At 48.1% G+C, this 15,636-nt stretch overlaps 1 protein-coding gene across 1 annotated transcript in view; it reads right to left on the reverse strand.

Moving 5' to 3' along the window:
• Iqgap1 (IQ motif containing GTPase activating protein 1) overlaps positions 1-15,636 on the reverse strand; it is a 101,278-nt gene that overhangs the window by 36,980 nt on the left and 48,662 nt on the right. Inside the window, exons 10-18 of the mRNA XM_051148815.1 lie at positions 14,443-14,606; positions 13,275-13,359; positions 10,100-10,263; positions 9,763-9,923; positions 9,225-9,349; positions 7,032-7,195; positions 1,492-1,582; positions 1,145-1,312; positions 119-261 (exon numbers count right to left, since the gene is read on the reverse strand). Of these exons, the coding sequence (XP_051004772.1) occupies positions 119-261; positions 1,145-1,312; positions 1,492-1,582; positions 7,032-7,195; positions 9,225-9,349; positions 9,763-9,923; positions 10,100-10,263; positions 13,275-13,359; positions 14,443-14,606 (1,265 nt within the window). The remainder of the gene's footprint in view (positions 1-118; positions 262-1,144; positions 1,313-1,491; positions 1,583-7,031; positions 7,196-9,224; positions 9,350-9,762; positions 9,924-10,099; positions 10,264-13,274; positions 13,360-14,442; positions 14,607-15,636) is intronic.

Raw genomic sequence — 15,636 nt, forward strand, 5'->3', positions numbered from 1 at the left:
TAATTCCTGACACAGCCTACACCAAGTCTAGGACTACTGGCTATAAGTGTGCTCCTCTCAACCAACGCTAGCCATGAAGCACTTTCTCCAGATCCTTATGTGAGGAAAGGTGGCCTACCTGGATCTCCTCTCGAGAAAGTTGCACAGAATTCTGCACGAAATCTGGGGGTTCGTCCCATGCTCCTCCTTGGGTCTCCAGATTGTGGTAGTAATAGTACCCGCCTTTCACCCAGTGCTTCACCCACTTGCTGTTATTGTCTCCTGGAGAAAACAGAGGGAATAAAGGTAACCCAGAGTCCCACTGCCATACCCAACACAGGGCCACTCTAGTCAGCTCTGAGCGTCTACACAGGGCACACTTTAGGCAGCTCTGAGAGCCTACACAGGGCCACTCTAGTCAGCTCTGAGCGTCTACACAGGGCACAATCTAGTCAGCTCTGAGAGCCTACACAGGGCCACTCTAGTCAGCTCTGAGAGCCTACACAGGGCACACTCTAGTCAGCTCTGAGAGCCTACACAGGGCACACTCTAGTCAGCTCTGAGAGCCTACACAGGGCACACTCTAGTCAGCTCTGAGAGCCTACACAGGGCACACTCTAGTCAGCTCTGAAAGCCTACACATTTCCCAAAACTGGTTCTTTGGATCTGACAGCAAAAGGGCTAAGTAGTATCTAATTTATGTCATATGTGTCGGATTATAAAAAGAGACCGCCTAGGAGGTCCCATCACAGAACCAGGCACACTAATCTTTTCTTTCAAAGCCTCTAAGACTTGCAGTCAGAACGCTGTCCTGAAAAGATGGGCCACCACTCAGCACTGCAGTCCAGAAATGAGAAAGCCACAAAACTGTCTCTGCTATGAATGTCTTTCAACTGTCCGCAGGCGCAGACAATCAGAGCTACTGGCATCCGAGAAAAGGCAAACAGCCGAGCATCTCAATCCTTTCCATACTCTCATAAACCTGTCTAGTTAACACAGTTGTCTACAAGTATTCCAAGTTTAGGATCACGTCCTGCAAAGTGAGCTTAAATAGAGTCCCTACAACATGAAAGTGTCTTTCCCTACATTTTCCCTTTTCTCCACGTCTGTGTCCTCCACACTCAAGTGCTTAGCTCACGGGTGTATTGACTTCCCCATAGCCTACCGGCTGCTAGTCTTTTCTTCTTGGCTTCAGCAAGGTCACTCTGGTATGTCTCCCCACATTCTGGGATGACTCCATACAAGCCGACATCCGGAGAGCGAAGGGCACTCAGAGTTCTGCCAACATCACCACTGTCTACAGCTTCGTTGATGGCAAAGATTCCTAAAGCAACTGTCTCGGAAGAGAATTATTAATGTAGCAGTGCAGGAAGTGTCTACATTCGCATATGACCTCACCCAACCGTACCTGCCGGCCAAGCCATCTATGCTCCTACCCAGCAGGCCAAAGGCGCCTTGTGGTTCTCACCCTCCACCCAAACACAAACCAACAACAGATGCACGGATACATACACCGCTGTGCTTCTTGGGTGTCTTTATTGGACTGCCAGATTCCACCTTGAATTTCATCCAACCATAACACAGCTGACTCATCCTGGGTTTCCTATGTATGAATAAAAGCAAAACAATAATGAAGCCATGGTGTCAGGGTATATGTGATGAGGGCCTTCTGGGACTCAGCTATAGAGGCAGCAGGTCCACAGAGCGAGCGAGTGAGCAAGCTGTGGATTAATTGAATGGAAAAAGCCAGATATCAAAACAACCTGCCCTAAGCTAAACAGGAAATAGCTCAGATGCAAACAAAGGACAAATGAAGACAATCCAACAGCTCAGGAAGACGAGGGCAGTGGAAGGAGCTGGAGCAGGTACACCAGGAAGAGCTCAGGGACTTGTACAATTAGGACAAAGGCCAGAGAGCGCAAAACACTAAGTCTAGAAACCTTTTTTGCCCTTGACACCCAGAGGCAGCTCAAGTCTCCACTACGACTAATGCTTCAAGACTGTCCTGTGCTGTTTAACCAGAGCCTCCTCATCCTCATCCTCAATACCTAGTTACCGTCACTGCAGGGTCATCAGGTCATAACTGAATCTTGTTTTTTGTTTTTAGGGTTTTTAAATTTTTGTTTTTGTTGTTTTAGTTTTTTGTTGTTTTAGTTCCTACATAGCCCTGGCTGTCCTAGAACTTGCTGTGTAGACCAGGCTGTCCTCCAACTCAGAGATCCATCGGCCTCTGTCTCGCAAGTGTCGGGGATTAAAGTTGTGCACCACCATGTCCTGCTTAAACCTTTCATTTTAAATCAGTTGCTGGAAACTAAACACACATTTCCACATAAGGCATTGTAATAGCATAGAAGACAGCCAAGAAAACCTGTGCACTCGGAGTTGACTTCTGCTGACAGGTGACAGAGTAGGGGTGGCTTGTTTCTTTCTTTCTATAGTTTAATTTTTAAAGCTAACATACAAAGGGTTTCAATATGGCATTTTAATGCGTATACTATTTTATTTTTTTCATCTCTCCTCCTACCCCTAATCCCTTCAAAGCACTGGAACCTCTAACCATCAACTCCAGGGTGAGGCCACAATGAGCTAGCCACAGGCTGTGACTACAAAAGCAGTCAACAGCAACAGGGCAGATGGTCCAAGTCTGCAAGAGAAACCTCCTACAAACCCTGTCAAGGCAGAAGCACGTCCATGGGCTGGAATCCAGCCATTGCTGATCCACTGCTAGGCTGATCTCACATGGATCCCAGGCAGAATCAACTGTCAGCAGAGCTGGGAGGCTGCATACAGCCTTCCCTGCAGGGGGAAGAGACAGAGCTCTGGGAGAATTCTGACTATTCCCAGGCCCGACTCCCTGTCCTGTGCAGGCTAAAGCAAAGAGCTAAGGCAACCCTTCCTTCACACATAATCCTCTAGGAACCAAGCAATGGGGCTGCGGTGGAAAGAGAGAGAATGAGACTGGTGTGGAGTGTGCTGGCGCTGGGTGTTACTTAGCATTCGGCTCCAGTCTGCCTACCTGTGATGTCACTGCCTACCTGCCCAGGGCTATATAAAAGGACAAACCCTCATGGGCTCCCCCTCCTTACTTTTTCTCTGTCTCTCTCTCTCTTTGGGGTACCCCTCCCCACTTTCCTTCTCCCCCATGCTCATTTAATAAACTCCTCTATAACATAATCTCTGCTGCCTGGTACCTCATTATCTTACTGCCTTATATCAACTTACCTTACTCTCACAGAAGGGAAGCTAAGATGATTCCCAAGAGCCACATCTCGGCATTCAAACTCAACTACCCAGGGACTGGTAACTCATTTTTAGTGAGTGCTCCTAAGGCACCAATTTCGAGTAAAGAAAGAAAGAAACAGCACCAATGAAAATGGCTGACTAGGAACCCCTGGGAAATGCCTCGCCTTAAATGCAACAAAATGCTGGCTAAAAATGGTGAGAGTGAGCATTTCCAAACTGATGAGATGAGCAAAGGCTTGCAACAGTCAGAGCTGGCGCAGGTATCTCTCGCCAGTGAGAGCATGAGCTGTGTGCTGCATATTCCCACAGCCCTTTAGGCGCTGCTTTAGAACATCCTTTAGATGTTCCTCCTCTGACCTGACCATGGCCTTACCTGGCTGTTTAGCATCACTGATGGTTGGGGTAAGAGATAACAGTCTGAACAAGACGGCTAATGCTAACGGGAAAAACTTAGAAAGAAAATCTGGAGAACGGATATTTAAAGGAAGCTGTGAAAAGGTGACCTCTTCCTGGGATGGGATCCAGAAGGCACACAGTACACGTGGGGATGGTGACACTCTGCTAACAGTGACTGTGAGAGCAGCACAATTCTTGTGGAACACAGTGGAAACACTGCCACATTTAAAAATAAAGAATGTTATGGTATGCAAGTTACAGTCCAATAAAAGCACTGTAAGACAAACATGGTGGTCTCCTCTAAACCTGCAAGCCCTCGCCTCAGGCTGCCCTTGAAGATCTGACCAAGCTTGGAGTGAAAGTTGTTCAGCTGTAAATTGCCTACTGAGGGAAAGCACAAAGGGCACAAAGGGCCCTCAGCAGGGTGGGGTGGCTTTCCTGCTTCCAAGGAGTCAAGGAATCCTGTCTAATTGTTAGCAAATCGCTAGCTGATTAGGGAGATTTTTGTTCATGTACATGACAAAGACACTTCACAGAATTCAGGAAAGTTACTGAGCAGCTGCTTGCACCTGCCACGGATCTCAGGAAACTGAAGCAAGACCCATCTCAACAAAAACAAAAACCCTTACACACTAAACAAGTGCTTTATGAGAGAGAAAAATCCGATTTCTGGAGTTAGCACATTATCATTAGAATATTTGGTTGTCAAACTAAACAAAACAGCAGCAACAAAACAAGGCATGCAGAGACCGGACAGCACGATACAAAAACCCACAAGACAACAGAAGCTTTCACTGAAAATGCTCTAGCTGAGCGTGTAGACAAACACTCGGACCAGCTGTTTCATACACGCTGAAGAACCAACGGGGATCGTGTCCGGAACTAAAGCCTGAGAACATTACCAAACAGCATCGACAAAGAGACACTGAATTCTTAAACACACCAAACGGAGGTTTGGACTGGAAGAGTACAGTAGCTGATATAGAAAACGTGGACTTCGCTGTAGATTGGAGTGTGGAAAAAGGGAAAAAAGTCAACTTGAAGACAGGTCAGTTCCGGTGCTCTAGTCAGAAATAACAAGAAAAAAGAATGAAGGCACACACACCATGAGCGGGGAAGCCTGCATCAGGCTTATGTGTAACCAACTGGGTTCCCTGAAAGGGAGGAATACTTGCCGGCCACAACCACATAGGGCCCAGGAAGCATAGTTTCTCTGCAAGTTCTGTGCTTAAAGAATTTGCTAGTCTGTTAGAAACTTCTCTAAGTCCCGTGATCACCACAGACACAAAGACACCATCAAGAGAACGACATACTAAATATTTTGTGTGGGCTTCTGACTGTTTTTTACTTTTTGAGACAGGGCCTTGAACTCACTCGTAGCTGAGGACAGCCATGAATTCTATTCCCACCTCCTCAGAGCTGGGATTCAGGCATGTGTCACCACACCCAGCTACAGTCTAAATTTAAGTTACCATTTTGTGCTTGCTAAACTTAGAATTCAATGATAACTATTTTTAAAACTATTCCCTAGAAGGTTTGTAGGACTTGGAGGCTACTGAATGCCTAAAAAAAAAAAACAATTCTACCCAAGTGCAGTGTGCCCACTTGGCCCTGTGCTAGCCCACATGGCTCTGTGCTAGCCCACTTGGCCCTGTGCTAGCCCACTTGGCCCTGTGATAGCCCACTTGGCCCTGTGCTAGCCCACTTGGCCCTGTGCTAGCCCACTTGGCCCTGTGACAGCCCACTTGGCCCTGTGACAGCCCACTTGGCCCTGTGACAGCCCACTTGGCCCTGTGACAGCCCACATGGCCCTGTGATAGCCCACTTGGCCCTGTGATAGCCCACTTGGCCCTGTGATAGCCCACTTAGCCTTGTGACAGCCCACTTGGCCCTGTGATAGCCCACTTGGTCCTGTGACAGCCCACTTGGTCCTGTGACAGCCCACATGGCTCTGTGATAGCCCACTTGGTCCTGTGACAGCCCACTTGGCCCTGTGACAGCCCACTTGGCCTTGTGACAGCCCACATGGCTCTGTGATAGCCCACTTAGCCCTGTGATAGCCCACTTGGCCCTGTGATAGGCCACTTGGCCCTGTGATAGGCCATCTGGTTCCTTGCAGCTCTCCCTTTCTCCTACTCTTGAAGAACTTTGCAAAATTATTCCACAACAGAATGAAAAGCTTCAAACTCCACTCACAGCCTAAAACTTGGATAAACAAAGATGAGCGAGGCCAGCCCCAAGAGTTACCATATCACACGAGTCTATTTACATGAATGTTCTGAAAACCAATCGTGGCACTAAGCTGGGAGGCCAAGCAATGAGGGGCCACTAACAGGTACAGGGTTTCTTCTGGGGATGATGAGAACGGTCTAAAAGTGACTGGGAGAGGTTCAAATTCTATGATTATATTAGAAACCACTGACACATGTCTTAAACTGGTGAGTTATATGGGATGTGAATTATATTTTAATAAGAGTATTGTAAAGCAAACGTTATGGTAATCTCCCCAAAGTTACACCTCTCAGTCCTTCCTCTGACCCACTATTGGCTGTCCTATACATAACTGGTTTGGGGTTTTATTTGTTTGAGGTGTTGGGGAGCAGATGCATAGCTTCATGCATGCTAAGCAAGCACTCCACTACTGAGCTGCACCAACTACATGCTTCTATCCACCAAAAGACATACACTACAATTCTCAGAGAAGGGCCATTCAATAAATCAAGAGCTAGAACTAGAATCTAGAACTCACAGTAACAGAAAATAATCACAAAACAAGATGGTACACAAAAATGGTCGTGTGAATGAATGTCACTAGCATGTTGAGCAAAAGACACCTGACATAGAAGCACACACGATATATGGATGCACTTAAATACAGGGCAAAAGTCAACCACGATGTCTGAATTTGGGGTAGTGGGGACCACCAAATAGGGAGGGGATGGGTATGGAAGGAGGAAACATGAGTGAGAATTTCGGGGTACTGATAACTCCTACTATCTAATCTAAACGTCAATCACACAAGTATATTCACTCCTGAAGGCTTATACAACTGAATAATTCTTAGAACCTGTCTTTATCAGGATCTTTTATTTCAAATAACCCAAACCATACCAGCAAGGATGGGATGGGGTGGGGTGGGGTGGGGTGGGGTGGAGAGCCAATAAAAACCAAGTATAAAAATGCCATGAAGAAACCTGACATTTTGGAAGCTAATTAAGAACATTAAGCTTAATTAAAAAGGAATTTTGCTAAATAGTCATCTACAAGAAAGGAATGTGTAAAATACCCCGAGTTCCAGGGAGGCAGAGTGTTTGTTTGTCTGTCCCAAGGTCAATGATGACCAAGGGTGAGAAGTCTCTCCCCATCGCTGTTCCCAGAGGCTGACTGCCTCAGAACAGTGCTGTGCTGCTCACCTGGGCCTTTTCTCTCTTTGCTCGGATCAGTGTGTCTTGATAATGCTGTGCCACCTCTGCAAGGACGCCCTCCAGCTTGGCTGCAGGGATCTGCAAAGCCTGCAGGGTCTTCCCGGCATCCCCTTCATCCAGAGCTTCATTAATTAAACCAATGGCCAAAATCCCTAAGTACACAGAGAAAAAAGTGATTTTTGTTTTGTTTTGTTCTGTTTTTAGTTTTAAAATGTAGAAAACAAAATCAATCCTAGAGTCTCAGCTGCTCTGGAGTTGACAGGAGTCATGTGACTCACAGTGCAAGACCAGCAGAAACCATGCTAATACCATCAACTTACCTAGCAGTCATGATCCAAACAGCACTATATTTCAAAAAAAAAAAAACTTTAATTTTCACTTCATCTAAATTCCCTTGTCTAATAATAATAATTAATAATAATAATAATAATAATAATAATAATAATAATAATAATAATAATAAAAAAATCCCCTCGTCCTTCCATTCCTACAGGAAGCTGGGGTCTTTTGTTTCATTTTCAAAGCACTGACTTAAAAGTGTGCTTTTGTCTTGTGTCACTGTGAAGCTCAGGAAGGCTTTAACCCTGGCCAGGCCTCCTGAGTGCTGAGATGCAAGCCTGGGCCCACCACATGCTGGGGGTTGATGAAACTGGCTTCCCAGCGTTCAGGAAGACGCAGATGTGCAACCAAGATCATTCATCATTCTGAATGAGTGAGACTGGAGGCTTGGGGGCCTCCTCCCTAGGATTACACAACAAACGAGAGGCAGACTGAAGATCTAAGCCAGGATTTCCCATTCCAGGCTGATCTCTTCCCACAAGTCAGTGAGTGCTTCTCACAGAAAATACAAACTGAAATTGGAAACACCCACCCAGGCCGGCTAGGCTACTTTGGGAGGGACTCCCGCTGTGTGCTGTGGTATTTGGCTGGTTTCTGAGGGGAAGGCTGCCATTTATGGCAATACCTCCCACCACACCTGAAGGTGTGTCAGCAGAGACATCTGATGGCGGGCCTCAGGAAAGTTTCTGGTAAGACACAGCTTCAAGTCATGCAGTACCAGCCCGGCCTCCTGACTACCAGATATGTGGTGGGTAATTCAGTCAATCATGTGGAGGTAATGAAGTCAGTTCTGGATACCCAAAGCTCAGTGAGTCCTGCATCAGTAAGTGATGCTAGTATCCAGAGGCTGACACCTCCCGAGGCCATGGTGGCTTTGCATTCAGAACCCTCCCAGGTGCAGTCCCTGGCTCTCCTCTTTTGCCTCCTGATTGTATCCCTTATAACCAAACTGTAAGCCTGAGTCTAGCATGACTCTGAGTTCTAAGAGCCATTCAAGCAAACCACTAATCCTGAGGCGGCAGAGGGAAACCTCAACTTTGTAGCTAGTTGTTCAGAAGACAGGCCTAGCTTGAACTTGCAGCTCATATCTGACCAGGAGTCTTGTGGGGGACTCTGCCCTCCACAAGATGACACAATTTAGGCAGTTTTTGCTAGAACTACTTGTTATATGATATATAACTGTTATAACTATCGCTAATAGCTATAACAGATCATGTTCAATTCACTTCTCCCCCAAATTATTTATTTGTTTGTTTGTTCTTGATTTTGTCCTGTGTAGCTTTGGCTGTCCTGGAACTCACTCTGGCTGTATCTGGCCTCGAATTCACAGACCCACCTGCTTCTGCCTCCTGAATGCTGAGATTAAAGGCATGCACCACTACCAGGCCAAAAATGTATTTATTAGACACGTAGTCTGGTGGACTGAAAGCAGCACCCAACCATTGTTACTTGAGTTTTATATAACTCTACATACATATGTGTGGAGTATATAAACTATATATTTCAATATTTCATTCAAAAGCCCTTGGAGAAGTGGTATTTAGAACTAGCTCTTGCGGTGTATATGTGTGCCTGTGTGCCTGTGCCTGTTGCGGGTATACGGTGCAGATATGTGGACATGCATTCAGAGGCCTTTTCCCTAATCACTGCGCCGGCTGGCGGATGAGCGCTCTGCCTCCCTCCTCTTCAGTACTGAAGTTACAGGTGTACACTGCCACACCCAATTTTTCCATGGACACTGGGGATCTGCACTCACGTCCTCTTGCTCGCGGGGCAGGCGCTTGCCTGGCTGAGCATCTTCCCAGCCCCCAGGCACAGCACAGGGGTGTGGCGGTTACTCACGCTCATGTTCCTCGTGTACCACCAGGTTCACATGGTCCACACAGGCTTGGATATCATTCCATGTTATAAATTCATTATTCTCTGCATGTGCCTGGGCTTTCAACTTCATCAACTCATCGAGATACCTATCCCAGCCCAAAAAAAAACCAGGGAGAGAACAAACACCCTTCAGAATGATTATTCAAGGAACAAATTCGATAGAGAATAAAGGAGTGTTTAATGTAAGTTCTGGGACTGCAGAGTAGCCCTAAAGAATAAACACACTAGGAAACCACTTAGTCTCTAAGTTCTGGGAGACCAGCTTTAGAAGCAGGGGACTCATGCAAAGACAGACAAGGGCCAAACTGGAGACAGCACAGCGATAGAGCACTACCAGGTTCCAACCCCAGCACCAACAAAACCAGAATGCCGCGGTGCCTGTGACGTACTGACAGCACAAAGAAGACATAAAGCCTGGGACGAAAGCGGGTGTGTAGACACAAAACAACAAAGACAACAGCCATGCAATGCACCCAAGGCACAGGCTCCGGGCTCCCACCTTTGACAGTTTTCTTCCTCGATATTGGTAAGGCCTGTAACTGTGCTGCTCAGCTGCTTCCACACCGTGTTCATGTCTCCTGACTCCAGTGCCCTATTGATGAGGGCCACAGATGAGAGCATCTCCACAGCAACAGTGAGTTCAGGGTGGGTGAGGCTATGCTGTGCAGGAGGGGAAGAGAGGAGAAACAGTGACTCCCTAACACTGAGGGAATTAGAAGTTCCACGCGGAAACTGAGTTTCTGGGAAAAGCTTCTACCCAAGCACACGGAGACGTGGGTGTTGAATTCACTTCTACCCAACTCTGTTCCCAAACAGAGCAGGCTCAGTTAACTCACTTCAGGGCTCTGCTGCTGCAGAGTGGCCAACTCCTTCTGATAAAGATCAGCGGCAAACGGATACACCTGGGGCAGCTGGGCCTCAGGATTCATTAGCTCCAAAACGGTCTTCTCGGCAATGCCCTTCTGGATCGCTGCATTGATTGCTGCCACTGCTGCCAGCCCTGTAGGAAAACAGGTCAACATGCAGTGGGCTTAGCGCCCTGTGCAGAAACAGTGCCTTGTTTTGTTTTGCTTTGTTTTTGAAACAGGGTCTTGCTTTGTAGCCCTGGCTGCCCTGGAACTCACTTTGTAGACCAGGCTGTCCTTGAACCCACAGAGATCCACCTGCCTCTGCCACCCGAGTGCTGGAATTAAATAGGTGTGCCACATGGCTGGCTGCTTTTAAAAAGGATTTATTTTTATGTTGTATGTATGACGTCTTGGTACCATGTATGTATATGTACTGCATGTGTGCTTGGTGTCCATGGAGATCAGAAGTGGGTGTCAGATGCCCTAGACCTGGAGTTACAATAAGCCAGCAGACTGCCATGGGAGTTCTGGGGACAAAACCTGACCCCCTACAGAGCAAAACCTCTGGGCGTGTAGCATCAAACACCATCCCTCACAACCTGCTTTAAAAGTTTTGTGGAATATATGTGTGTATACACATTCACGTATGTAGATGCATGTGGCAGGACATGTGTGGAGGCCTTAGATTGATGTTGGGTGCACTGATCACTCTCCATCTTATATACCAAAGGCAGAGTCTCTTGCTGAACCTGGCTCCCCATCCTGCCTACCATGCACTGGGATCACAAGGCAGCTGTCATGACCCCTGGGGATCAGAATCCTGGTCCTCATGTTTGAGCAACAAACACTTGACCTGCTGAACCATCTTTCTAGAACCCCACACTCCCATTTACCAAAAAACAAAACAAAACAAAAACAAAAAAACCTCAACCTAGGATCTGCTGTGATTACAGTATGGGCCACCAAATGTGGCCAGGAGGTACCAATTTATATAGAATAAAGTTATTCTGTACCTATAGTATCAGTCATGGTGCTTGAAGCGGAACTTGTCTCTGAAAACCCACCACCTCACTGAAGATGGCAGGGCGGTAGCCCTGTCGTGAGAGTGAGACACAATGGCAGCAGCAGAGACATGGACTCCCAACAGGAGCAGAGCTGCATCTAGCTGGGCAGTGATGGAGCCAGGCCCAAGGCTAAGCCCACACTGAATACAGAAAGCCAAGGACGGCTTTACTGCTGAGGACAAGCTGCAAAGGCCATGGCAGTGGACACAGGCCTCTTGTTGGTGTGAGGATTGCACCAAGCCTGTGGATGAGCTGAAGATCTTGGGAGACATTTTAAGTCACCTACCATAAGGACCTTTGTTTGCCCAACTCTGAGCCTATGGACTGGACTGTAGCCTATGAGCAAGGACTCACCCCTAACTTGTATAAGCAGAGCCCACAGGCAGCACGGGAGGCTGCACATCCAACTGGCAGCCCATTATGCCAGGGACCCTCTGCCAGCCGGCTGTCATGCAGGATGTGCTGTCTCAGGCAAGGGACTGATTTACCTGGCACCTAATTTCAAGCTGGACTATGCCAGGCTAGCACTGTCTGGTCTGTTGTTGAGGAGCAGCTGTAGGAGGCCAGGGTGACCCCATCGGTGAAGAAGAGTAAGTCATATATGTTTACATACATGTCTTTATACAGTGCTTCAGTTTCCTGCACGCTGATTCTGCCATGCATGCTATAGGCATTAAGGACCTGCTTCCTACACGACAGTAGCCACCCCTGCCTGGGTACCTACTTAGCTACTGGCTGGCACTGCTGCCACACTTTCTTTTTTTCTTTTTTCATTTTTAAGATTTATTTACTTATTCTGTATGTGGTGTTTTCCCTGCATGTATACCTGCACACCAGAAGAGGGCACCAGATCTTGTTGTAGATGGGTTGTGAACCACCATGTTGTTGCTGGGAATTAACTCAGGACCTCTAGAAGAGCAGCCAGTGCTCTTAACTTCCGAGCCATCTCTCCAGTCCCCTCTGCCACACTTTCTATGAGAGCTTTTTCAGTTGTAGACAATGCCTATGTCCTGCAAGTGCTAGACTGTGCCAACAACACAGCACTCACATAGCGGGCCAAGTCCAGGAAAACATCCTGCCCCACTGCTAGGGGCAGTTCCTCCTCTCTTCCTCTTCCTCATCCCAAGGAGGCCAAACCCCGAGGCTTTGAAAGCTAGTTCCTTTGAGAGCTGTCTGCACCTTTGGTTCCCTAGAGCTTCTGCCCTCTAAGCAGGGCAGACTCCAGCCCCCACAGGCCAGACCCTCAGCCTCCTTTTTCAGTGCTGCTCCCTGAATTGCTCAAGCCCTCCAGCTGAGTGCACTCAAGAGGAAGGCCGCTCTTGTCCTGGACTGAACTTTTTGTTCTCCTGCGTGTCTCCTCTGTCTTAAGGGAAAAAACCTGGTGCTTCTAGTGCCTGCCCTGGGAACACAGGCACACTGCAGGACTGAGCATGGTGTGGGGGAGGGGGCACAGTTAACTGTGCTTAATCACCCCGTGGAGGACAGAGGAAGCAGGGCCATGGACTGTCTGTCACCCAGCACCTACACCTCTGCCCTCCCTTCCCTGTCATGTGCTTGCTCAATAAAACCCAGTGTGGGTCTAGACAACAGTGGCTTTCCCTCTTCACCTCCACTGTCTGTCTTTACTGTTCATCATGTGTGCTGAAACAGTTCTTCCTTCCCCAGGAGGCCTCTGGTGAGGCTGCCCGTCAAAGCTTCCCAGCGGCATCTCACGCTCTGCCCAAAACCGGTGCAAGAGTCCACAGCAGCCATGCCCTACGCCCACCTTTCCCCAGCGGCACGTTCTGCCCTCTCCTTTTCTCCTCGCTGCTACAATCAGGACTGTCCTCTCCTCTTTCGCAGTCTCAAACTCACTGCCCTTTAAGTGCTGCCTCTTCCCTAACTACCCACAAAGGCTTTATAAACCACAGTGAGTCTGCATGGACTCCAGCGCTGCTTATAAACCAGAAGAGCCCTATTGCCACCAAAGTTACTTGGCTATTCACTGTGACTAGTAGGCTCAGGTGTCAGGTGACATAACTTCAGACCCTTTCATGACATAAAACCACAACTTTCCTCCCTCTGAACACTTCCATGGCTTGGAGCTGAGGGACTCTTACTTCGCTGGTATTGCTGGGCAGCGCTGTTGGCAGCGTCCACTCCGGCTTGTACCTCCTCCTTCTGCAAGGGGTCAGTCTGGCCACTCTAGGAAAAGCAGAGAACACTGATGAGATGATGGGCATAGGCCTCTAGACCTGAAAGTCATCTTAACAGCAGTCACAAGGGACAGAGAATCAGAGATGTAAGTGACAGTTCCAGGCTTCATGTGCCATACTGACTAGAGCCAAAAGCCCTTGCCAACTCTAGGGTAGAGTGGCTATCTATCTATATACCTCTGTGTGTGCATGTGTGTGTGTGTGTGTGTGTGTGCGTGTGTGTGTGCGCGCGCGCGCGTGCGCGCACGTGTGTGTGTGTAAAGTCCTGAAATGTTCTATGAGTGATTACTTGTGAACAAACTCACAAGGGCATTATTAATGTGGCTCACTCAAACCAATGTACTCTGGGAACTTGTAAAATGTGTACTTGTCTTTATTTAGACAACAACAGAGACGTCTTTCCTGTATGTTTGTTCCTCAGGAGAAGGCCTACAAGTCTAGCTCCACACGACCCATCCTTGCAGCACCCGAAGTATTTTCCAATGTCAGCCAGAGGAAACTGGGAATGTGGGCTTTGTTTATTTATTTGTTGTTTTAAATACAGTGCTGTGCCTGCATGTACCCTTACAGGCCAGAAGAGGGCACCAGATCTCATTATAAATGGTTGTGAGCCACCATGTGGTTGCTGGGAATTGTACTCAGGTCCTCTGGAAGAGCAGTCAGTGCCCTTAACCTCTGAGCCATCTCTCCAGCCCGGGCTTCTCATTTTCAAAGTAGAACTTCCTGAAGTAAGATTGGAAAAGCTTCAGGTTTTCCCACAAAGGTTTTTCTTACAGGGAGAAGAACTGGAGTGGGTGATGGAGAGGTGTGTATTTTAAAAGAGGGTCCACAGTTCTCAAAGTGAAATAGGGACTTAGATAATGTGCACTCTGTCCAGACTAAAAATACCACCAGCCCAAACTGTATGAAGAAAATAGCTGTATTCAGGAATGACCATGGAAACGCCTGAGGGTGGAGCATGGAAGCGAGGGCCGGACCTCTGGGGGACAGCATGGATGTGTGGACTGAACACCTGGGGGAGCGCACAGACAGCAGAGGCCCGGCAGCCCACAGCCCCACCCAGCATGCCCACCTGTCTCTTCTGCTGCTGGTCGCTCTGGAGCTGCTTCATGTACCAGTCACTGTTCTGGGTCTGCAGCCCTCGGAGGCCCAGAGCTGGAGACTGCAGAGCCTTGAGCAGGGCCAGTGCACAGCCCTGCTCTAAAGCCAGGCTGATGTTGGCCAGTGCAGAAAGTGCTGATGGGAAAGCAAAGGTGTAAAACCAGCTGACAAGAGCACAACAGCCTGGTCCTGGCTCCACCATGGCTCAGAAGCTCAAGAGCCAGAGGCCCTGAAAGCCGTTGAGCGGAGAGTCTCCAAGCACACCGTTCCTGGTCTACAGACCCCTGCCACACCCCGGGCATATTTAACAGCTTCCAGCTGTGGACAGCTTAGCCCCAAGATAAACCCACCAAACCCACCCATGCAATGCCTACAATCCTCAAAATGGCAACATTCCTAATGATGCTTCCAAACTGCGAAACACAAGCAGAAGAAAGGTCCTTCCATGACAGTTTACAGCTTTGGACAATTTTGTTTATTTAAAAAAAAAAAAATCTTTAAGTTCCCACTCTGGAGTTCACACTGAATCCACCCAACTCTGCCTACTGTGATAGCAGACATCTCACTAAGAGCCGAAGTTCCTTCAACCGCTTCCTCCGTGGCATTTGACTCTTGCTTGACACACCATTGCCAGGGGATGGGGATGGGCCAGCAGCTTAGTGGCAGAGGTGTGCTTAGCATGCAAAGGCCCTGGGTTCTATACCCAGCATAGAAAAGGAAAGTGGGGAGAGGGGAGAGAAAGGGGGAAACACAGAGAACAAGAGGACAAATCTCAGGCTGGAACATTTTAGAAGTAAAGTCTTTGTAAGTCATGAATTGAACTGAATGCATCGGGGATAGATCAAACAACTGGGCCCCTCGAGAGAGCTGCACTCCTGAAACACTGCACAAGGACTCTGCTGGGTTCACCTGCCACACTGTCTGGCATGTTAGTGACCCGGCGCAGCTTCTTCAGCAGAGGGGAACAAAATGCAAAGACAACCCAGAGAAACTATTATCAAAAGTGAATACCGCACATGTTTACAAAAAAAAAAAAAAGTTGCTGGGCACGGTGGCAGACGCCTTTAATCCCAGCACTTGGGAGGCGGTTCACTGTGAGTTCGAGGCCAGCCTGGTCTGCAGAGTGAGTCCAGACCAAGCAAGGCAGCACAGAAAAACCCTGTCT

The sequence above is a fragment of the Acomys russatus genome, chromosome 7, assembly GCF_903995435.1.
Source record: "Acomys russatus chromosome 7, mAcoRus1.1, whole genome shotgun sequence".
Taxonomy (NCBI): domain Eukaryota; kingdom Metazoa; phylum Chordata; class Mammalia; order Rodentia; family Muridae; genus Acomys; species Acomys russatus.